Source organism: Epinephelus fuscoguttatus, linkage group LG7, assembly GCF_011397635.1.
Source record: "Epinephelus fuscoguttatus linkage group LG7, E.fuscoguttatus.final_Chr_v1".
In the NCBI taxonomy this organism is placed as follows: Eukaryota; Metazoa; Chordata; class Actinopteri; order Perciformes; family Serranidae; genus Epinephelus; species Epinephelus fuscoguttatus.
In genome coordinates, this window is record NC_064758.1 from 20,836,361 (window position 1) to 20,861,626 (window position 25,266).

Below are 25,266 nucleotides of genomic sequence, written 5' to 3' on the forward strand. Positions count from 1 at the left end.
GTGCATCTTGTTAGCTCTGGGAAACCAGCATACAATATGTGGACTCAAGTTTAAAGTTCAATGTCACAGTCTGGATAATGAGAACCCAGGGCTAGCAATTTTATCAGAACCCACCCACACTCTCCCAAATGTATTGCCCTCCCCTCCCCTCTCCCTAAAACCAAAAGTCTTTAATGAAGCCAACATACAGAGTATTACAAAACAAAATGAGAACCGTAAAGGAAAATGATCAATGAAGGGACACTATGCACCTCGCTGGTAAACCTGATGTTGGTGTATTCTTGCAGCACTATAATGCATTAACTAACTCTTGTTAAATATATGTATATATTTTGATATATATATACACAAACTCATGAGAAAAACTTAAAAGTCTTAACTTTATTATATTTTGTTTTTAGAACCATGATAATGGTTTGAGACAAAAAGGGTAAATGCGAATAAAAATCAAATCAGGTCTCTTTTTTCCATTCAAAATTTTTTTTTCCTTTCGATTTGGACAGCTCTCTTCATGATGGTTAGCAGGCCAGACGTTGGTGACATGTGGTCCTCAGACAGGTCGTCCGCCCTGTTTCTCTCTCATCCAGGTATGGATCCTCTCCTTCAACTCAGGGACTGGAGGATTAACAACAGACTGTTAGCAGCATATAAGAAACTGACATTCAAACTCAAACAGGCAGTAATTTAATTTGACATTTAAGTGCTGTGCAATTACTTGCCTTGAATCTAAAACTACATAATTGCTTTGCTGCTCCTAGCAAGAAAGACTTCTGCACTCTCTCTTGCCTACCTTGTACAGAACTTTACATGTAAATCAGTTATGAAAAGGCACTGTGGTGGCGTTACCTGACTCCAGCATGCTCTCTGTGAGCGGCTGCCTGTTGAAGGGATCGGTGGGGGAGTTGAGCAGATGGCGCAGGATGATGGATCGGTCCATGATGTTCCCCGAAGGCAGCATCACAGGGTCGGTCATCAGTGTGTCCATCAAAGGGTCTGTTACAACAAAGTTTCATGGTTACTTTACAAAACACTCTTGAAACAATATACAAATGGTTTGACAGACATTCCTGGAGTTTATTCTTTTGTGCTGCACAGACAGTTTTACAGCAGCAACCTTTCTTTCATCACAGTGACAGGTATTGCCATCATATCCCAGTTTCCCTTTTATAACTTCAAAAGGCAAAAACAAACATCATAGCCTGCACAACAGGCTGCTCCTTGTGTTTGGAGAAGGGCTGGTATTCTAATGTTGTGTCTACATCTGAACAGGGGAAAGCCACTAGCTGATCTACCCTCTGGCTTTTGCAATTGTCCTTAGATAAAGAATTTAAACAAAAAGTAAAACAGAACAAAATAGCAAGCAGAAGCAACCTCTGTGTGGCCTAGCATACATAAGTATGAATGAGAATACATTTACTATATATAGTGTCAAACAAGTGAGCCATCCCATGTCCTTGTCCCCAAAGGCTACGAAAAAGGTTTTAGATAGGCTGCTGGCCCATGTACATTTCCTGGTTTTGTAATTGAATAGTCCTGATGTAAGGCATGTCTTCGTCAAACTTTTGTGACATGTAGAACTCCAACTGCTGACAAAATTATGTGCTTTATATGACAGAAATCACGAGGCGCCTATCAAAACACCAATAAAGAAAATATCCAATAAATACTCAATGGTAGCTTTCGATAGAGTGTGCCCTATATTGAAATGTCACAAGGTTGTTACTGTAGGGCTCGTGCGTTACAAAAATAACACCTGGCGTGGGAGATTTTAACCGCAGAGAAAGACGATACTCGAGCCTTCTGTACGGCACACTCCCATCAACTGTGGTGGGTTGGCTGGCATATCTGGGAATCAAAGGAGGTATGTGGGCCACGTTCTCTTTCTAGATTATATTAAGTCTGTGGTTATAGGATAGCCTTGCTCTAAGCTGTCTATATGACCTCTATGAGCTGCAAAAGCCCCTGCAAATGTCTGGAATTCAACAGCAACAAACACGGCTGAAGATCCTGTCTGTCTGCACCGGCTGACCTGAGGTCACACCAGATTTCTAGGCAAGGGACTTTTCCTGGTTCGAGCCAAAGATTCAGTGACTTCCTACCATGTGGTACGGTAGAAAATGTTATATTTTGATTTTACATATTTTACCTAAAACAACTGCATTTAAAGACTCTGGTTGTTGTTCAGTAGGCAGGAAAATATGACCACATTTTAGGATTTGAAGATTTAAACTAATTGTCTATATACATGTGGTTTTAGGGCTCTGGAATATTGGTGAATATATATATACAAAAAAAAGGAAAATACAAATACGTATACTTCTAATAACATGGGATTGACAGTAAAGCACATATAACAGTGGCGTGTGATAACAGATTCTGTGCGGAAGAAGATACAGTGCTTCTGGAGTCAAGTCACCTCTACTGGATATACAGGGTTGAAAGTTGCACGTATGCTGCTAAACCCACTGTGAACAAACAAACACACATACACACCTTTAAACTCGTCAGGTGCGTCACTGTAGTCCATTTCAGATTGGGAGTTCTTGGCGACTATTTCCTCCACCTTCTCTGATAGCAGCTTGAATTTTTCAATGGCAATAGAGGACTTTATACCAGCCTTCCTCATCTTTGAGATCACTTCTTCAAAGAGCTCACGGCTGTACGACCGCTGCGCATAGAGCAGAAAGAGGAAAAAATGTATTACGCCACTGCAAGAGATGTCTTTGACATGATGTGAGTGTTCAGTATCATAACTGTGTGTTACTGTCATCATATTTAAGACTTTTTTATACCTTGTGACACTGTATGCAACAATCAGAATAAGAATACAGAATGGCAGAAGTATTTCCTTGTGTTAAAAGGAAAACCTGCCACTTTTTATGTGGGTGTCCACTCAATTTCGAAGGTAAATGTAGTCAAGTAAATCCCTCAATGCTATTCTGACCGAGAGAGCTGAGTTCGCAGCTGAAACATCTGTTCGTACTGCATCCAGCATCGACATTTGACCTGACAGTGACGTAGTTGGAGGCAGGAAGAACTATGAGCTATTTCAGTTTGGAGGGGGCAGAGAAATGCAGCAGAGTGGCCAGGACTGCAGCTGCATTAGCTGTGACGTCTGATGCCAAAAGAAACTGAATTATTCTGCTGCAATGAATTTCAGTGTGGGCAGTTTTCTGTCGGATGCTGTCGCCAACGCCAACCCCAGGAGAGCCCATGTGTGCTACTATGCACCAAAGTTTTGCTCCTCACCTGGACAGATGTGTGCTGTGGACCTTCTACAGGATCCCTAAGATAAAGTGGAAGAGAAAACCAAGACCAGTGGGGCCGAGAGGGCAGATGACCACTGAGTGAGTATTTTTGTCACCTTATGCTATGTTTATGTTTGCGCACAATGCATCCTGGTACATGTAGGCACTGCCAGCACAGCTCTGTGAGCAGGAGAACTCAGCTTCCTCACTCAATATGGCACATATTGAGAAACTTAATGCTCCAACTGACAACATTTACCATTAACTCTGAACATCCACATAAAAGGTGGCGAATTTTCCCTTTAAGTCTATTAGGAGTAGCACTGATAAGTTACTTAAGTGCTGTTTAACAGTGTTACATCATCAAGCACACACAGTATCATCAAAAACATGTTACATGTGACTACTTGAAATTTCATATGTTAAAATGATCTCATCTACAGTATTTGGCCACAACTGTTTCCTGCTGGCATTATATGAGGAGAAGTGGGTATTAATGAAACTGTGTGAGACACTGTATTACATTCACTGAGTACAACAGGAGTAATTCATGCTGATGCCTGTGAAAGTCTACCACAACTGCCTGTAGCCTTTTCTCATGATTCATCTGAACAAACTCCCACTTGTGTTTTGTCTTTAGAGTCGGCAAGTATTTCTTACACAAAGCAAAGCTTCATTTCTGAATGAAAATATTGTATTTGTGATCAACTGTAAACTAAGAGCCAACCTGGTCATCTGCAATCGCTTTAGCAAAGCGGGCACAGTCTAGCTGCAGGTAGATGTCAGTCAGCTGGTCTAAGAGTTTCTTGGGCTCAAAGCCGTACTTCTCGGGGTTCTCCACCTTCAGGTCCCGACACTTAGGCCCACAGAGCTGCTGGAGGTTAAAGTTTAGCATGGCGGCCAAACGGGGTCCCAGCTCCTGTATGACAAAGAGGGCATCATTTAAAATAGCTTGTTGGGCTCAAGGTGTCCAGTATATACTGATAATAATTGTATAATTGAGAACACATTTCCACACAGAGAGCCTCGCACATATTAAGTGTGACTATTTTTCAAAATGTCCAGCGCGGGCAGCGTTACTCACAGGCCTGAGGAAAGGCTTCTGGACCTGCTTTGTGAGGATGTGGAACATTTCAACCGTCTCCGTGGCCAGAGCTAGATAGGAGCGAGACACCCGCTCGTCCTGAGTCAGCTGGGATTGGCGGCTCTGCTGCTGCTCCTGAGAGTTTGCAGGTAAATACAAACAATATTATTTTTAATCTATCCAGCAACAGTTATCTTCACAGCTCGGCACAAATATGAGCACAAATATTAATCTCTTCTTTTTGGAACTTTAGCACTGTGATTCCCAGCTGCTTTTTATTTCCTCACTTCTATGTTTTATTGCTAGAAAATTAAGCTCAGTCATAACTGTTGGCTGAATGCATGTAATACACAGTAAATTAAAACCCTATAAGGCTGAGGACTGACCCTAGGCAGCTGCTCCCACTGCTCCTTATTCTTCATCTCTTCTTGAATTTCGTGGATACGCTTCAGGGACTCAAGACTCTCGTCTAACAAGAAGGTGGTGTCATTAATCAGCATGTTGATGTAGCGCACAAACTGCTTGCCAGAGCTAGAGGAGAGTAAGCGTGAAAGAAGATGGAAGAGAAGGGTCAGGTTAAAATACAGCCAAGTCAGGCAGCCATTGATTAAAATCTTAATGGTGTCATTTTTTACATGACCAAAACTGCTTGTCAAAAGCAAACTCACTTGAACTCCTCCATGAAGGTACCGTGGTGGGCAAGGTTCTGCCAGAGACTCTTGAAGATCGTGCTGATATGGTACCGTATAGTGAATTTATCATAGAACTCGCTGGTGGCGCCGGTATGCTCAACATCTGACCAGAGGAGACAGTTTATTAGTTAAAAAGGAAGGGAAAGAATCCAGACCTCACAGTCAAGAACAAATATGTTTGGGTTTGCTACATAAGGGCTAGAAACAACCCTACGTTTTTGCAGATTACATCGACACTAAATCCCATTTATTACAACTGCTTTGAATTACAGTATAACCAGAACTTACCAGTGTAGAACTTCATGAGAGCAGGGACCAGCTGTTTGACAGACAACGGGTGGTTCTCCATCATTTCAGAGAATCGCTGAGTACGAGGCTGTACAGCAGGGTTGGTGACGAACAGCACCTCCACCAACTTAGCGATAAGGTAGGGGTTCCTGATGTAGTTCTGGCTGCAGATGAACACCACCAAGAAGGTAACAATGTCCTGGACACACGGCTCATATAAAACCTGGGGAGAATACCTAGAAGAAGAAGGGAGGAGGAGGAAGGAATGAAACAAAATGGCTTATGCATCAATCTTGTCTTTAGCTTCTGTATGCTTCTTCCACTGTAGCAGGATATACAGTTTTACAGAGTTACTATTATTATCAGTTACAATGAACCTTCAAGGAATGACAATAGAAGCGCTTCTTGGTTGAACCAACCCTTTGATACAATTGAAGCTTAAAATATATTTTTTTTAAATCCAAGTATGTGTAAAAAGTCTCCCTTTTATAAATAAAATAAAGGTGAGATTCTCTGTTAAGTTGCATTTTTATAATACAATAGATAAGCAACTATACACGGTATGATATATTTATCATTATATTTCTCATAAATTTTTATCCTGTGAAGCCAGTATACCGCTGCAACCCTAATGCTGACACTGATTTAAAGCATGAAGAATTATCACATAGTGGGCTGATAAATGGATTACTTTTTGTCCAAGTTTTGTTGACATTTCATATCTATATTTCTAAAAGTCAGAGATTCGAATCGTCAGTTGGAGACCCCTCAGTCGACGAAGATTGCTTCAAGTCGATCAGTCGTTTTTTGTTGGGGGTTTTTTGCCAGTCAAGTGCGCTGTGCAGTGTACTTCTTGGGACGCTTTGGTCCCCAGATTTTGCTGCGGAGTGAGCGCTCTTCTTCTTCTTCAAGACTCTCTTTGGTACAGGCTGCAGTGGACACAATGCAGTGGCACAGAGGATGAGAGGTTTTACACCGTAAGGCTCAGAGATAATCTTATCTTCTCTTAAAGGTGGTGAATTTACAGCTCACAGCAACTTCATGTGGCAGTCTCTCCCTTTTGTTTGATATCTAGTGCTTGCAAAAAATGTTGCACATTTCTGAGATGACGTTAGCGCTGTTAGCTTGTTTACTGTATTATATGAAAGCCGCGGTAACACTCAAAGTCCTGCTGAACCCATACAAACTATATGGGAAAAAGAATCCATTGTCGAATATTAGTACAGCCAAGTCAGACTCAACTAATTCTGAGTTGGGTACAGCCCTATCTATATTCTTCTGATATTATATTGTAATTTCTTCTAAATAGGACTGTTATGATGCCCGTCCACAAGATATTCATTGTTAAAACACAGTTGAAGAGACAAATGCACAAGACTAAATTCTAAACTTACTGCACGACAAAAAGCAGAAACTCGGCCACATCTTCAATGTAGAACTCAGGCAGAGCAGCAAAGCTTTTGGGAATCTCAGGGTTCAGCGGCAGGTTAATGCTGTGTGAGGAATGAACAAATAAACATGGTCCACACATCTGATTTAGAATACACTCGAAAGGAAAACACAGTATGTAAGATGGTTAAAAAACATTTTGTGTGACATCAATATCACAACAAACAGTCGGCAGCAGGGCAACTCACTTGGGGTAGGCGGGGTCCACCATGCGAAGAATGAGCTGGATGACTGTGCTGTAGAACTGCAGACATCTGCGAAGCAGGTTCTCATCCAGAAGGCCCACGTCAGCACAAGCTTTGGCTCGCACCAGTTTCTGACAGGACAAAATCACACACAATAAGGATCACATCTCACTCAATATGCTCTGTCATAGAATCTTGCATGTTTCAGCATTTAAGGATAGTTCTGGGGCATTTAATATCCAAATGCAGTGGACTGAGAGCTGAGTATTTGAAGGTCTGTACCTTTAAATCAGTGACTCAAGGTTTAATCAATCAATCAATCAATCAAAGACAGTGGGTGTGTCTTCAAGGATGTCAAACTCACCTTGAGTTGGGTTTTGCATCGCTTGAGCATCTCCCTGTGTCGACTAGCCAGGGGAGAATCTTTCCACTGGCTTTCACTGTTCTTCAGCTCCTCTACAGTCCTAACATGGGAAAAACACCATTCAGACACACATAGACTGAGCCTACTATGAAGACAGGTGTATGCTTTTACAGTAATGTTGATCTGTGTGCATTGTCCCTGAAAATAAATAAATACCTGTTCAGTTCGCGGATGGCTCGCAACCTGCGGATGTAACGCCTGCAGCCAGGCAGGATGGACAAATGGTGGGTGTGCAGCGTCAAGAAGAAACACTCGGTGGGAAACTTGGGTTCTGAGAACTTGGTGGGGTCTTCATCTGTCCATGTGAACAAATAAATTGAATTATTTCTCACCACCATCGGTCAGAACCAGAATTTTACAGTTAAATATCAACTTTACTGCTTAAAAAACACTTAGGTTAGTGTGTCATGTCACATTAGGTCATATGTCTGTTTTTTTTTTATGAATTATTTCAACTGTAATGTGACATGGATTGTCAACAGTACAGAGTGCTTAGCAGCTATTATTTTGTAGATGACTCCAAATAAAGCAGAAGCAAAAGGAATAGAAGAATGATTCATCTGGGTTAGTTTGATCTAAAGAAGAAAGACATCACAGATGTGGCATGTAGATGAATCACTCTGAAAACCAATAGTATGCAAAATGGCCCCTTTACGCGTAATTAACACATTTCTCAAAATGGCTGCAGTCTATGAATGATTGAGGTCAAACTGCATTTACTCAAATTAACATAACAAATCAATGACTCATTTCAAACTCCAAAAGCAAACAAGCGCTCACAATCACGAATGTGTCTGCTTTTGTTTGTATCGACTTACGCAGCTCAGTCAGCCAGCTCTTGAGCTCCTCCATGGTGGCTTTCAGACGCGTCTCCTCTTGGCTGACAACAAGGCGACACCGTGGGTGGAAAATGTAGTAAGGGTCGACTGTCTCCAGCTTGATCTTCATGCTCAACTGTTGCAGCACCCATAAGAAGTTGAGCATGAAGCCGTCTGTCGACACCAGCTTATCATCGGTCTAGGACAAAAGAACAATTGCAAATCCATGTTTAAAAGCTGTACAAGCTGTATGAGAACAAATCAGCAACAAAAATTTAATTAGGCTGTTTGCAGTAGAATACACAAATTACTAAAAATATACGCAAACATTTAAAACTGAAATGTGCTTCTACACTGATTGCTTTGTAAGTGTTGCAGTTTGGTAACTGTTGGATGTGGAATGAATGACTTCTGCAACTTACCTGCATCTGAGCTTTCTTCACATTGTAGTTGACTAAAGCTGCCATGTAATTAAGAGCTGACTCGCGCGTTTCTCCATTAAGCAGGATGTTATGAAGAACTTTGAACAAGTCACCCTGGAAAAAACAACAACAATAACTTTAAAACATGAATCTATAAACAAAGGACAGAGGTTGAATTAATGCATTACTAAGCTGAAACTCACCCTTGCTGACTCCAGGTAGTGCTGCAATGATTGGCTGACTACTCGCGTGTTCTCCATGGTGATGGCTGGGCCAGAGAAATACTTGTCTCCTACTTTTGTCTGAAGAAAAACCACATTATTGAGTATACTCATTAAAGATCGCCTGTACATTAAACAACTTGCCATGCTGTGTTTTTTACGGTATTATTGCATTAAATCTTTTCAGCTTTTGGCAGAACCTAAAGTATGAGAAAACATACAAACTGGCTACAATCCGGTGATCTATGGATTATTCAACTGATTAAACAACTCACATCATCCTCAGCAAACACAGAGAGGCTGAAGAAGGCTCCCACGTAGGACAGTCTCTGGATCTCTCTGCCACAACCAGGGCTCAGAGGTTTGGGACACCACAGAGGCAGCGACGTTATCTGCACAGAAGACACATGTACATGGGGGTACACAGGTTTTTGTCTTGTCAATCCACAAACATTTAAACATCTAGTGGTGCTAGTAAGCATCTCATCCCCCAAGGGTTAAATTCCAGTGAAAGTCAGTATGTGTCCAACAACAACTGTGGACAAAATGAACTGAGATGAATACATTCCCATCTGCTCACTCAATTTTAGTCACTAAGAAATTTTAAATTCCCCTAAAGGTGATCTATTGTGCTTTTCCTTATTTTCTGTCATGTTATAATGTAACAATGTCAAATGTTCATATTAAATGCGGCCAAAGTTTTAAATAATGAGGTAAACCTATGTAAAAGTAATCCCTGTAAGCAAACACCTCAGGCATCAGACCGTTCTGACTACTGTTTCCAGCATTTTTTCCACTTCAAGACAAGCTGTCGTCAGCATGCCACAGATGTCTTTATATGGTCCTCTGCTCCAGGCACACTACTGACAGTGTTTACATAACGTACACTGCTACATGTAGCTACATGTTAACATCAGGGAAATATGTAATCTTGGTTGCCGATGTTCTTGGTTTTCTGCTATTTCAGACCATATTCCCGCTGGAACATGTCCAGTTGTGTTTAGAAGCCTTCACGTGTGATTTTTTTTTTTTTTAGATATATGGTGGTGCTATACTCAATTACAGTCATTCCCCAGCTTTAATGACAGTGTAGAGACATTGAAAGCGTCCGAGACAGCAGTTGCAGAAGACCACAGAAACGTTGACTAATCAGAGAGATTTTTCGAGAGGTATGCATGAAAGCCAAGTTTCCACCAAGCAGTCTGTTTCAGTTCAGTGCAGTATGCACAAGAATGGCTATTTTTGTGATTCCATTGTGAAGTCATGAATAGTACCAAGAGGACGTCCCCTTTTTTCATCACCCCTCTGTTGAAGTACCTAGCACGCTGATGTGATGGTAAAAGGTGGAGCTAGAAAACACTGCAGTCCGTTGACTAATCAATAAACAACTGTTACTCTTGCTCAGAGGTGAGTTGTGGCTGGTTATGTAACCACTGTTCATAATGTGGCAAGTACACCAGTAAACTATTACTACAAAATGAAAGGATGTTTTGCTGCCATCTTTTATCTTTTAAAAATATTTTTTTCCTTTAGTAAACACCTACAAGCTACAGACTGAGAAAAAAAAAAATTCACTGTGCCATTCAGAGGCTACTGCTGGCAGCTAACTGCAACTTTTAAAGGTGGAATGTTTTCATGCATGTTACTTAATGCATGAGTAGATCAATCTATCAATTTTAACCAGATCATGTCAACTGCAAATATTCTGTTTCCTCTCTTCAAGACAAAGACGGGGTGGGGGGGTGGGGGGGTTGTTGTTGTTGTTGATGATAGAGGAGGTGCAGACGACTTCCCTCTGTATCACCAGTGAAGAGGAAACACAGCAAGGGCTGGGCAGAGCAGTGAGTACATTTAGCAGTACTGTCTGCGGTGCAAACGCTGAACAGATCAAGGGTTCATTAGGTGCATGTCTGTGTAGGTTACATAGTTCTAAAGGTACTACTAAAGGTAGTACACGCTAAAGGTATTGGTGGAAACGTGGCTAAAGAGACAGGTGCTAAAATGGAGAGTTTCAGACAGGGTGTATACAGGCGTTCCAGCGCTGTCAGCATGAGGAAAATAAAGTGTTAAATTAAAACAAGTAAACATGTTCTAGTAGAAACCTTAAATACAAGTAAGAGGCAGAAAATGAGCATAATGGACCCCTTTAATGTAACTTAATAATAAATATGCTGTATTTATGATATTAATAACATCATAGATTCACACAGTTAACAAGCAATGACATGACACTAACATAAACTCAAAGAACTCTGATTTGAGAGGCTGTTGCTAAATATAGGCTCAGTCCTTTCCATGCACAGGGGATTTTTTTTCTTGCCCTTCTTCTGTGAAGCATAAAGCCTTGGTGTCATGAATAAAATAAGCAGAACACATTCTTCTGTGCTGATGTCAACTGGCCATGGTGGTATGATGAAGGTATAAACAACAGAGACAAAAGCCAGGCTTGCACATACTTGACAGAACTAAATTGTTTGGCAACTTGACTTGAGAAATAAACATCTGAAATTATCTGAGCCATGAGGACATGATGATAAACACTTCAGTGCCATAATGTAGTTTTGACCACCCAAAGGTATACTCACCAAACTGCACACTGGGTGAGTCTTTCCAAACTTGATTTCACAAAGCTCAGCTAATGCCTGTAAAAACAAAACAAAGCATGACTGAAACAATGCATCAATTCACATTTTCCTCAAACTCACATTTGGATTACAGGTAGATTGGGTTGCCAGGCATGACCATTGAACTCATGTAAAATTAGCAATTGCAAGTTTGAGATTAGTTGATCATTCATTTTATTATTTACCTGTTAGGCTGCATTCACACCAAATCAGGTGTTGCAGTGATTAGCTGCAGGGCTGTGCAGCGTTGTGGCAGTGTCACTTAAATGGCTCATTTGTGGGGAATGGAGAGAAAACCACTCTTTCCATCTCAGCAACTTGTCCTCAGTAAGTTTGTTTATGTTGGCTTCATAGATGTGTGGAATTCCTTCTGATTATCATCACTGTATTATTTTCACTGCCACAAAAGATGCTCATGCACACACACACAAACAAAGCAAGTACTCTCCTTTGTGGGACAGTACACAAGCTGTAAATGCAGTTTATTTCTTTTGCTTACTATAATATTTAACAATAGAAAGAGACTATACTTGTTCCCATAGACTGCGGGCATTAGCGCGATATGGAGAAAATCAAATACCTCAATATCAATATTGCTACAATATTGTAGGGTTGACTATTGGTGTTTTTAATAAATATTTACACAGTAAGTGTGTTGATAAATAATCATCCATAATGTGGATATAATGACTAAGTGGGTAAAAGCAAACTACAGAAAGGCTAGAACAGTCTGGTGAGTTCAGAAAATGACATCACTTTACTGTAATGCAGCCTTAAAAACCAGGAAAAAACAACATTATGATATCCTGATGTAAAGGCTCATGCTTCAGTTTCTTGTAGACAGGTATGTGGGAGAAAATGTCCACAAGGAAGAGAAGAGAGAGTTCCTGCATACAGTGTGCGGGCATATTTGTAAGACGCTAATTACAACCAATACTGTTCTCTAACACACAGTCTGCAACACAATCTAACACACTCCACTGACAAAGTTCCTGAAAATGAACGACTTGAATACACCAAATTCATAGAGGGCCTAAATCAGATTACACTGCTTTATTATTGTGTATGATAGCATAGATGGTGAGATGAAATGAGATTAGACTGTTAACGAGGAGAGCTCCAATAGAAGAAGCAGCACAATGGCAACACCTTATGGTGCATGCCCACTATACGAGACCAATACGCCTGAACTCACTTGTTGCTTGGGCTCTATCCTATAATCCCTGGCCCATTCTCTACCAGCTCCACACAAGTCTGGTTTTTAACAAAAAAAGCAACAGTACAAAACAGTTTTCTGTCTTTTTTTACTAATTCAACTGGAAATGACGGATTTACATTAATAATATTATTGTAACAAAGACATTCACTAAAAAGCACATTATTTACATGGCTAGATGATCAGATATGATATAATGATCAATAGTTTTGCTTTAGCCTTTCCTGGTCGTGCACAGAGCTGTTCAAAAAGTCACCAGTGCTGCAGCTTGAGTGGCCATGTAGTAGCAAGTGCCCTTTGAACTTATTAACCGTCATGCCCTCTCATCGCAGCGCCACAGGTATCCCAGCATGCCGTGTGCAATGAATCAGTCGCTTCCAATACACAATGAATGGGAGCAAATTGCTAGTTGCGTATATAGTTGGCATGTACCGTGACCTAATATTTAAGCATGTCTGCACGCATATGGTACATATACTGTACATCTGGGGTTGTCCATCTACTGAGAAGGATTGAGACAGCTTGTCTGACAGAACCTTATTAAGGCCTCCTGTACCGCATGTCCCCTGCACCCTTTACTATATTAAGTCTCATGTCCTGCCTAGAGCTACAGCATGGGTCAGACGAGGACAGCTCCTTACCATGAGGGGGAATTTAAAGTTGTCACTGTCAAAGGAACATTCTTTCACAGCAAGAGCCAGCCCATGGAGGATGGGAATGAAGATCTGAAAAACAAGAGAGCAAACATTTTCAGATATTTACAATTATGCCAATGTTTTTTTTTTAAGAAAATGATTAAAGTGAGGCAAATATGGAACCTAATGGAATAATACATCAAACTGTACAGGCATGCAGTGGTGGTTCTTAATCAATAATTTCAAAACTTTTCCAGGGATTACTAATGGTAGAAAAAAAAACACATTTATATGAAAGAGAGTTGGAGAGAAAAAAAAATTAAAGGGTAACTTCTGTACTTTTCAACCTAGACCCTATTTTCCCATGTTTTTGTGTCTGGAAACAACATTTTTTTTTAAACTGACCCTGTACTGAGTGAGACTGATACAGGTGGCAGTGGCAAAACAGGCTGCAATGTAACCACTTGGGGCAATTATGCACTGTCGATTTATGTCCACTCAAAAGTTGGGCTCAGGTTGTTGTTCTAAGTGTCTGATCCCTACAAAGAAAGACCATTTTGTTAGAGAGTAAGATCCTTTTTGTTCAACCTAGAACAGCCCAAAAATCACTAATACCAAACCCACTGGACTCCATTTAGATAGACAGTAATTTAAGCGTGTATAGAGCCAGCATACAGTATTTTCAAGACATTTTTTGAGTCTATTTTGTTTCTGTCGACTTTCAGTGAAGTGTTATTTAAAATGATAAAATTACTGTTTACTGTTTTTCAAAAATTGTAGAGTTGCATTTACAGCTTAAAGTAAGGCTGTCTGCTTAAATTAATACAATTTCTTCTTCACTGTGAAGGTGCTTCGGGACGACCAGCCTAAACATGGTACCACTCCAAGTTAAAGTAAGTACAGCGAAGTTCCACCTGCCCATAGGTTTTGTTATCCTGCCCCACTGTATGTGGCTATAGGATTCAGCGCAAAGTGACCCTCAGTTAGTATCACCACCGTGTATCATGACAAAATGGCAGACGTGCTTCCCACCTGTCTGAACATCTCTTCCTCCTGGTGGGTAATGCGCACCAGCTCCTGAATAAAGCCATAAGGAAGGTTCCGACACAGCAGATAAGGTACCAGCAAAGACTGATGGAGAGGGCTCCTACATGTAGAAAACAGACAGGCATTGTGCTGAAATCAAATAAACGTTTCTGGAGTCAAGGTAAAAGAGTAGTTGCTATGGCGACTCAGACTGAAACGAAAAGGAACAGAACACAAATATAATGACAGACATGAAATAACCCACAGATTGTCACAGCGTGTGGCCGGCTTTCTTACCGCGGCTGGGTCAGGGTGCCTTGCAGGACCAGGGCAACGTGGGAAATACACTGAGAGCGAATGTTGCTGAGAAGCTGGCTGACATTTGGTTGGCTACACATCTGAGAGAGGGAGGAAAAGGACAGGAGAGGAGAGAAATCAGTTAGAGGTGTGATAAAAATGTATGCTGTTGATTTCACAGAAACTCTCTCCGGATTCTGTTGAATCACAGTGTTCTTTGACGAGCAAAACCTTCACTTGTTTCCAGACCATCTGGCCTGCAGCTAGTGTCGCAGGTACATACTGTTCTTCTGTCAGGACATTTTGTAACCAATTCAGACACGGTGAATAAGCGGAAGAGAATTTTGCAGTTGTTACAATAAGAGGGATGAGAATCCTGACAGGGACCTGTTATGCTTTTCCTTATTTCCGTTATATAATGTGATGTTCATATTAAGCGAGGACAAGGTTTCAAATCACGAGGTAATCATATAATGTAAAAGTAATCCCTGTGAGCAAAAACCTCAGGCTTCAGACCGTTCTGAATACTCTGTTTCTGTTAGTTCTTTCTACTTTACGAGACAAGATGATGTAAGCTCCTGACGGATTTCTTCACATGGACATCTGCTTCAGTGGCAATACTGCGTTTGCATTATGTGGCTCACACTGCTACATGTAGCTACACGCTCATGTTAATGAAACACGTAATCTTGGTTGCTGATGTTCATGTCTCCCCATTTCGGATCATAATACTGCTGGAACATGTTCTGTTGTGTTTAGAAGCATTTGTTGGTGATTTTTCTCGGTATAAAGTGCCGTAATTCTCCGTTACAGTCATTTCCCAGCTGCAATGACGGTACACAGATGTCACAATGCAGAAGACCTGGACACACTGACCAATCAGAGCAAACTGGGCTTTTTCGGTAGGGGGGCTTGAAAAAGACAGGCGCTAAAGCGGAGCATTTAGGGGTACTTTCAGACCTAGAGTTTGCTTGCTTTAATCCGAATCAGGGACAGGTGTGAAAGCACCTTAAGACAGAGAGTGAAAACAGGTGTTCCAGCACAGACAGTACAAGCCTAAAAGTGTTTTTGACCATTAAAGCATGTACATATGTTCTAGTAGAAACACAATGTACAAGCATGAATCTAAAAATCAGCATAATAGGTCCCCTTTAAAGCTTTGAATTCAACTCTAACCCTTACCTTGGGAGCTTTCCTCTCCTCCATGCCAACACTGTCAAAACGCTCAATGAGGTAGTTCAGCATCTCTGTCTCTTTGCATGTTTCAATGGTGAAGCGGTCGCTGGCTGAATCGCAGGACATCCCCCCTCCACATGCACCAAGACTACAAACAAAAAGGTAAAACACAAACACATGGACACAGAGGGGCTCATTAAATAACAGTAAACAGCACAGCACAGAGAGCTATACCCTTAGCATCAAGCATAATCCTGTATGTATGGTTAACAAACTCAAACCCACTCTCAAGGGTCCTGAAAGAAACAAACTATAAAGCATTAGTGACAGCACTGCAGCATCTCAGTAGTGGGCTCTTGAAAGAGAAAGTCATAATATTAAACATTCAAGAGCTGTTTGCACAAAGTCTTTGAAGCTGATATTAGGATTCAGCTTGCCACATTTAACTGACAAATGTGGTGACAAGAGTTTTAACTGCTGTTAGTGGTCAGCTGTAACCGCAAAACCTGTATGAGCTGTTTCAAAGCACTACAAACCTTATGAGGTAATACAGTTAACTCTGTTATTTGTCCATTAGACATAGGCAAAGCAGGAGTATCACCTCTGCCCTTGAAGCTAAAAATGAAATCAACACATTATTAGGGCCGCCCCCTGAAAGTCAAATACTCTCAGCATCAGTCAGAGCCCCCTCAGTCGACGGAGATTCTTCAAGTCTAGCGGTCTGTTATATGTGTGTCAGTCAGCGTGCAGTGTACTTCTAGGGATGTTTCGGTCCCCAGATGTAGCTGAAGAGTAAGTCCTCCTTGCTTTCATGGTGCTCTCTGGTACAGGTAGCTGTTGACCCTGACCCAGGGTGAGTCAAAGTTAGACGGAGGCAGCTGCCTTAAGGAAGTAAGACTTTGCCTGCTCAGGCTCTGAGATAACATTATCTTCTGATTTCTGCATAGAAGTGATAAATGTATAGCTATTGTAACTTAATACGATACAATTACTGGCTTTTATTTGATATCTAGCATCAGCAAAAACCGATCCGCTGTTAGCGTAGTTAGCACGCATTAGCTCAGATAAACATCACTGTCACCCTAAACACCCCGCTAAACCTCGTTCAAACTCTCAAACTCTACGTGACAAAAAAGAAAAGAAATGACCAGTTAAATATTCATACTGAACAGCCAAATTTGATTCAACCAACATAATTCTGAGTCGGGTACAGCTCTACACATTATATTGTTTAATAACAATAACTATTCACAACAGTTTCTCCTGAATAAAGATGCAATGCAAGTTAAACAACACCTACACACTTAACAATTAAGTATCAAAACAACTGCCCACAGAGGAGGGAATTAGACTTCCCTCTCTCACCTACTAACACTGCCCATGCAATGAATTAATAACACACAATTTAACTGCAAAATAGTCTCATGCTGTACCAACAAGTTAAATGACACTGAAATTTTTCCCTTGACATTAACATGCTCTTTTAGGGTTTCCTCGCAATGTGCAAGATTGTCTTGTGCATAAAAATATACTGCATATTCTCTTACTTGTTAACATTAAAAAAGGAAGTCAACCAACTTCACCCAATAAGTAGGGACCACTAGGGTAAGAAGCGTCTTAAGAAACACAAAGTGTTGAAGGTTCAGGGTTACAGCCACTTTGCTATTTTCAGTTACCCTTTCAGACCTGACAATGAAAGCGGATGTATTCTGTGAAGTTTCTGCAGCTCTACAGAAACTGTATTTAAAACTTACCAGGACATTATAAATTAAAAAGTTATAGTTAAGGGAGCTTGGGTCTAAACCTCTGATGACCAAAACAGTTTCAGCACTCTTTAAAGATGGCTAAGCCTACATCCGTTTGTCTTCACCGCTCTACCCTGGTGTGTTTGCGTGCCGTTAGTGCTAAGCCTCGTGGGCCCACTGGAACATGCAGTGGGCACATATCTGAGCAAGCGCACACAAACACACACACACCGTGCAGCGGTGTACCTGGACCCAAACTGAACCCGTGCAAAATCCTCCTCCTCCTCCTGAGATTCTTCATCACTGCTGTCCTGAGACATGTCAGAGAGGGCAAAGAACAGGAACGACAAGGGGCTAACATGACGAGGAAAAGACACAAGGAGAAAGGTTGGAAGAAAAGAGGGTGTTGTGCCAGGACGAGGAGACAGAAGGGAAGTGAAAAAACATGAAGACAAATGTGGAATGGTAGCAAGTCACAAGAAAAGAGGGCAAGGAAGAGGAAAGGATGCTGGAGGGTTGCATGCTTGCTTGAAGACTACTTCTCGTGCGGCTTTTTAAATATTCATTAATGCCATTTTGTCCGAAGCTTTTACACACTGTCAGAACATTTTTTAACCGATAACTGAACTGACTGTCACAATCATTCACACAACTTGTCTTGAGCAAGCCAATGTAAAGAGGCGTGAGCCACATCTTACTTGCTTGAGAATTTCATAGCATTGCAGGACCTAAAAAACATGTTTGTTAAAATAAATCTAATATTAGCTATTTGCAAAAGGGTTAGATCTTTTAAAATGATTCGTTAGCAACAAGCAATATTAACGTAATACTAACTAAAACTAGAATGCCTGTTAAATGTCTGAACACCCTGTGTATTAGCATTTTAGATCAATCTCAGGTAACGTAACTGATAATTCATTGAAAATATGTGGAGTTGAAGTGTTTGATTGTGTATTTTATAAATTCCCTCAATCTTAATCACATAGTGTATATTTTTTTACAGCTGCTGCTGCAAATCTTCGTTTCCTCAGAGACTTAAAAATTAAAACAGATTTTAAAGACAGAAATGCTAAAATATCAGGTTGTTCATTCACTTTTAGATTAGCAGTCTAAATATTAGCAAGATAAAAACATTATAAGCTCGCATAGGTGACTGCATAAGAAGCGATGAACACAACAAAAGGGATCCAGCCAGAGACTCTCAGTTCACGCCCAACTTAAAATCTGGTGGTTCACAAGAGGTTAAGGTTTTAGTATGTTTGCTTGCGTGTGCAACAAACACTGACATGCACATGGCAGATGAGATACCTAGACGGTGGCATCCTGGAAGCAAAGGCAGCCTGTCGGGCATTCGATCTGGGAGAAGGGGGCACCATTGGAGGGGGTGTGGTGGAGGGTTGGTTGCGAGCCCTAGGTGACCTCAAGGAGAGGGACTGAGGGCTGGGTGGTGGCACAGGAACTGGGGTGTTAGGAGGAACAGAGGGCCCCGCAGGGCTAGGAGAGGGTCCAAAGACACTAAGTCCTCTTTGACCCGGGCTAGATGGGGAAGGAGCCCCCAAGGGAGAGGTGACAGAGTAAGGCCGATAGCGCTGGGAGATGGGCATGGGGGCAGATGGAGGGTTGAGTCTTGGAGTAGTGGTAGTAGCAGGTGGGCTAGGGGGCACAATGAATTGTGGGGTAGAGGGTGTGGAAGGTGTTGAAGGTACAGAGGGTGTAGTGGGGGTGGGGAGAGATGGGGAGGTCCTCTTGGCTGCATCCATAGCCATCGGGTGAGGATTACTACACCCATACAGACTGTGGACAACATTAAGACGATGATTGGCAAAACTCATCCGAAAATAAGGTCTTAGAAATAGAAATGATCAAAGCAAAACTAGAAAATCAACAAGAAAAAAAACACATGGCATCTACCATCACAATACCAATTAAATGTCATTAAGCACATTTTTGAGAAGGAGTGTAGGTGACCAATCCAGGGCCTTTATATGTCTTTAGGAGTTAAAGTGACAGAGCTCAATATACTGAGTCAAGGTACTTGCCTGGACAGAGAGCTGGCTCCAAATGACCCAGCACTGGGGCCCATGGGGCTGCCACCTTGGCTGGAGGGCTGCAGCAGCGTCAGACGGTGGTCAGGGGATTTGGCTGCTGCAATTGGCTGAGAGGTGGCGGTCAAGCTGGCGAAGGGGTTGTGGACACGCGACTGGGTGGACATCATTAAGACTTCCATCAGGATCTGACCAATCAAGTCTTTGAAGTCAGAGTATACTACAGAAAGAAAAGATAATAGTGAAGTTATCAAATGCAGAAAATGAGTTGTAGCAAGAGTTTGCCTTTTTATAGTTGTCCAGCTTATTATGGTGACAGAGATTAAGACGTTGCTCAGTGACGTACCATCTTTAGGGTTCTGGTGGAACTCTGCAGCCAGTGAAGGGAGAAAGATGACATCTCTATCCTGCTCCTTCCACGATACGCGGAGGATCTTACAAATGAGCTGCAGAGCCTGTTCTTCTGAGACATCTGAGTTTGCAGAGGGTTCCTGGTGTTCAGAAACAGAGACATAACAGTAAGGATTTGATCACAATATAGAGTCATTTAAAGAGAAATGCTAAATGTACTAGCCTGTCATTATCTCATGATAACTGTGGTCTATTGACACTCAACCGGTATGTGTCATTGAACTGAAATAAATGAAAATGAAACCAAGAATAGCGTCTATGGAAAGTCCCTAATCACTTTCTGTAAAATCCCACAGACTTCATTTATCTTTACTCATTTTATGATTCACTTGATCTCAGGACGGGCATGATCAAAGTCAAGTAGGCCAAGTAATTAAGGATGAAAGACCGTCTCTTTTGAGTAATGTTCACTGCTGCTGTTTACCTTTTCAGTCAAGTTCCTCTTCTCCCTGCGATCGCTGTCTTCCACCTCCATGTTCTCTATCCCTGAGTCCACATCCACCTGGGACATGCTGTAGTAGGACAGAGAAACAGTGTTTACTGAAGCCCCTTTTCAGCCGCAGGAACTTTGCCCAGGGACAGGGGACCTTTTGAGGAAATCAGTGCGTTTTCCACCCCAGGGACCAGGGTCTAAATCAAGCTCTGGGGACATTATTTTAACCCCCACAAGTCCCTGATCAGGAAGTGGCACTTTCTGAAAGTACAGGAACCTTCCGGATGGGGTTTGTGAGGAGGCTTTCGCTGATTGGTCAAACACACACAGCGCTGCTGCTTCAACTAGTGTACTGCTTCATTCATAAAACAGAGAGGTACTGTAGTATTGTATTTAGGGCCATTTTAGGACAAAGGGGAGAAGATTTCAAATTGTCTGATGACATTACAAGTAATATTTGGCTTTGCTTTTGGGTTCCCGAAAAAAAGAGAAGCTGCGCTGCAGTGCTGTGAGAAAGCAGTGAAAGCAAGAAATAAAGGGAATTTTCTGACTGTTGCACTGTCGCTGTCCCTGGGCCCAAAAGTCCCACGAACTTTGAGTCGAAACACAACTTTAGTCTCTTCATCCGAAAGCAGACCATGCCAACAGTCAAACCTTGATGTTCCCTTTGATGTGTCACATTTGTTACATCTCTTATACCACAGACTTCATAACCAGATCCCGCAAAATCAAGCCATGCTTTGAAACACTTTACTTTGTTATTAATGTTTGCTTCAAATAATCAATATAAGAATAAAACTTTCTGGAGTAACTTCACTTGTTTTCATCTTTATAAAAGGAACATGATATTCAATGCATTTCTATGGCCATACCTGTTCCAATAGATTTTTTGGTGTGAATCATAAAAATGTGTTGCCTATAGAATCTATTATAACTGATGTAACTCAAGCTGACCACAGCCTGTGCTCTCTTGACGGAAAAGTATTCGAGTATTCGATCATCAAAACATAAATTTTCGACAGCGTGTTGTTTTAAAAATTGTATTTTCATGGGATTTCTAAAGCCTTTGAACTGGGCAGTACAATATTGGGTTCAAAAACTCTTACCTCTTTTCACAGGAGGCAGTGTCAATGTCCATGCTCTGCGATCGGGACAGACTCTGGGACTGAGTCTCAAGGCTGTTTGAGGGGGAGCTGGAGAGGGAGCTCACACCCTCGCTGCTCTGACTACCATATGCCACCCCTGCAAAACCAAAACACCACAACTGAGCACCTTTTGAGGTTTTTGTTTGTTTGCCTTTCTGTTTTCTCTGCAAAACCAGACTGATCGTATCTCTACAGTCAAAACCCACACACTGTGGAGAGACCTACCAGAGGAGATAATGTTTGCAAGACAGTTTTATCTTCTAGGTCTCCTCTAAAAACTTACCAATCATGGCTATTTTTTTTAATTTTTTTTTTTACTTGCAGACTGTGCAGCCTCTGACTTTAGTCTGTCACGTTGTTTTTATTTTATATTCATCATGCTATGATGAATATAAAATGTAATTTTTATTTTATACAATATGCTATGGCACTTTAATAGACTCTGAAATTAGCTTTAAGCAGTCACTATTTATGTGAGGACTATTGTTTGCTGAAGAGCAAATTGTTTAGCCACACTGGGTAAGCAAAGGTGCAGATTGCCGTTTTAAGAACAACATGGTGTGCCATACCTTTATAAACCCTGATTAAAGCAAACAGGTAGAGAGAAAGCTGATTAACACCCAGGATCTTACTGTGGGTGTAGGGTTGGAATTAACAACTCACGTCTGGTTGCAAAACAATGACATAATTACCTACAGTCAAGTCAAATAAATACTGTATACACTGGTTGTGTCAAGGAGAATATTTATAACAATTGCATTAACATGCAATGAAGGCATGTGTAACCACTAAGAAGAAAATCACAAATTTCACCAATTATGAAAAGTACTACGGGTGCTATAAGCCCTAAAACCAAGCATTGTGTAGGAACAACGCCACATCTATGCATAGCCACAAACAATGGCTGGAAAAGTGTGGCTCTACCCATACATAGCTCACTAGTGTATTTTCTAGAGCAATGCATAAAAGCATCATTTCTCACTCAGTACAGCGGGCCTACACTTTGTGTCGCACAGGGACACCGGCGATCACAACACGCTACAGCTGTTTGTGTTAATGTCATTCAGAGTTCTTGCTGTTCAAATATCAAGGTCCCAAATATAAAAGTCCCTTTCAGTGCTGCACTCAAACAACCAGGGCTGTTTATCTTCCAAGCCTCAGAGATAATGTGCCACAGGATGAGTAGGATGATTGGGTTAGAATCAACAAAGAGGCTAAAGACAATAACTCTGTGGAAACAACCACTGAAAGCTGACTGTATCTTGGCCTGTTGCTGACGTCAATTCTAAACTGCAAGAATTTAACCTTGAGTGTTGCCTCTAATAACTGTAATTATGACAAACTGGCTAATAACACTTTAAAACCTATAGGTCTTAGTTAAGGTCTTACCAGAGGTGCCCATAGGGGATGTGGCAGGGGTACCACTGTGGACATTGAGCCCCAATGATTGAGAGGCAGCTGGTGGCTGGGGTGCGGCACCTGAGGGTCCAGGAAGGGGTCCAGGGGGAGTCTCTCTTTGTGGGGATGTCAGAGGTGTGCTGAGAGGGGTGCTGGGCTGTGACGTCTGTCCCCCTGCAAGTCGTGCCAGTCGCCTTCTGCGGATCTTGAATAAATATGCCAGCAAATTTTAACATTCACTAAAAGTGCTATGGGTAACTGCACAGCCGTACACAATATGAATGTATATTATAGCAGAACCAATTAAATACATGCTACTATTAACTATTACATGATGATGATGATAACCATAATATTAATCTATGACTTATTGATTGGCACAATCAGCCTGGATAAGATAAGAAGTGTAAGGCCATACATTTTTTTCATTACCCATCATTGATATTTGGCCCCACACATAAAGACACACAACTGAAGCAGTGGACAGATCTCATTCATTGGTTTTGTAGTAGTGGAGTGGGCCCTGTCGAAAATATACAATATAATCTACATTACGGACAAAGTCAGGTGTGAGTAATAACATTAATTGTGCGCAACCGTGCAACTGGACAGAGGGCCATTACTGTAGTAAATCAACAGCACATTAGGTTGCGAGTTGATCAAGTAGCTAAATACGGGTGCAAGGTGCCAAAGAAAGACTGCTTCATAAAGTATTGTGTGTGGTTCAAGGGGAACAGCTCAGTGGCCACACAGTCGGCCCACAGTTGATTGCACAATGGTGGCCCGGTGTGTTTTTTATGCTGAGTCGTCTCGCAGGCTAATTTTTGGCTGTTAGCAAAACAACGTTAGCAACTGTCAGCTAGCTTACCGCAGGAAAATATGCCAAATCAAGTCTGTGCACAAATGTACCGTTAGCTGGCAAATTATAACGTGTAGAAAACACCTGTCGGGTGAAAACAATAAAGTGTATTTGTGTGAATTTAGTTGTTTTATGTACAAGCAATGTAATCCATGGGCCAGCTTGTGAACAGTCTCTACAGCATTACGTTAGCTAGTTAGCATTCTGCTCCGGCTAAATTAAATTAACGTAGTGGCAGCGGTGACAGAAACATACGACCCAACTTTTAGTTCGGTCACTCATTTTATTATGTGACTCTAATAAATAAACATTTTATGGGGCGCGATGGGCAACACGCACTTCTGTGTGCTGGTGTTGAACTCGCGTTAAATGTGGGATTTTAACGTGGATACATTTCTTTAGTTTAGACTGTGCTAGCATCTGAGCCAGTTTTAGTAGCAAGTCGGCTAGTGGCAAACCGTTTGGCTGATATAAGGTCCGCCGGAAAGAAAATAATTTAAGTATAAATTGTTACGTTAGCAAAGAAGTGCTTCGTCAATTTTAGACACTCATTTTGGACGTTTGTTCCATTGTCAACTTACCTCATCTGCGCTCAACTCCTCCATCGCAGCTAGGTTAGCTAGCTAGCCTTTTTCACTTTCGACTGCTTTAATGTATGCCAGCCGGAGCCAGCTAGCCAGCCAGTATTAGACCGAAATATGCATAGTCCAACTCGTTCAACAAATAAGTGTCAGTCCTGATTGTCTTCAAGATAAAAACTAGGACACCAGTATGCGGAGGGTGGCGATATACAGTTCCTCCGAAAAGCCTCTCGTTTGCTAGTTTTCTACCAAGAATGAAACAAAAAGAAAAGTAGCTAGCTATTATACGTCAAAATACAACAGCGGCCATTTTGGTTCTACACAGTGTCACGTGACTTAAGAGACCAGTGGGGGTGGAAGTGTGAAGCTTCTATCGCACAGATAAATGGAGTACTTCACCTGTTACATGTGTGTATTCTTGTGCTAGTCTAATGGTTAGTACTGATTTATTGACTGCCAGATAGCTGTTCTTGTTTACTTTTCTCCTTTTAAAAATAAGCAGTCATTTATTACTATTGAAGGTAATTTTGTGTCTTTTTTGGTAGATTGTGTCATTTTGTCACTCCTTGTGGCTGTTTTGCCTATTTTCATAGTCATTTTGTGTCCCTCTGCAGTTCCTTTGCATCTCTTTGTGTTCTTTTTGTGGTCATTTTGAGTCTCTTCCTAGTGTGTATGTGTGTGTTTGAGTGACATTTTGCAAGTTAAGGCCAGACACTTGGGGCCCCTGAGCTTGTGCCCGTGTTCAGTAATACACCTTGCTCTTCAGTGATGTTGGGAGGTTAGTACCAGTCAATTTTTATTTAAATGATTTTGTTAATTTTACTGACAACAGAATGCCAGAAAG

The 25,266-nt window shown here is 41.4% G+C and overlaps 1 protein-coding gene across 2 annotated transcripts; it reads right to left on the minus strand.

Annotated features, from left to right (window-relative positions):
- Positions 1 to 356: 356 nt before the first annotated feature.
- On the minus strand, positions 357 to 24,742 carry ube4b (ubiquitination factor E4B, UFD2 homolog (S. cerevisiae)). Of its 2 annotated transcripts, XM_049580556.1 has the most exons (29): positions 24,423 to 24,742; positions 22,974 to 23,187; positions 21,546 to 21,681; positions 20,431 to 20,518; positions 19,942 to 20,086; positions 19,590 to 19,815; positions 18,859 to 19,344; positions 17,797 to 17,904; positions 15,812 to 15,953; positions 14,630 to 14,730; positions 14,339 to 14,453; positions 13,313 to 13,396; positions 11,417 to 11,473; positions 9,107 to 9,223; positions 8,814 to 8,912; positions 8,611 to 8,724; positions 8,189 to 8,387; positions 7,527 to 7,665; positions 7,311 to 7,410; positions 6,950 to 7,077; positions 6,707 to 6,805; positions 5,313 to 5,548; positions 5,001 to 5,127; positions 4,719 to 4,863; positions 4,333 to 4,467; positions 3,976 to 4,167; positions 2,494 to 2,668; positions 847 to 993; positions 357 to 615 (listed from the first exon to the last, which is right to left on the minus strand). In XM_049580556.1, the coding sequence occupies exons 1-29, from the start codon at positions 24,444 to 24,446 to the stop codon at positions 551 to 553; spliced, it is 4,143 nt and encodes a 1,380-aa protein (XP_049436513.1). In that variant the 5' UTR covers positions 24,447 to 24,742; the 3' UTR covers positions 357 to 550. The 2 variants fall into 2 exon arrangements, with proteins under 2 accessions (XP_049436513.1, XP_049436514.1); XM_049580557.1 differs by lacking the exons at positions 17,797 to 17,904; positions 18,859 to 19,344.
- Positions 24,743 to 25,266: the final 524 nt, after the last annotated feature.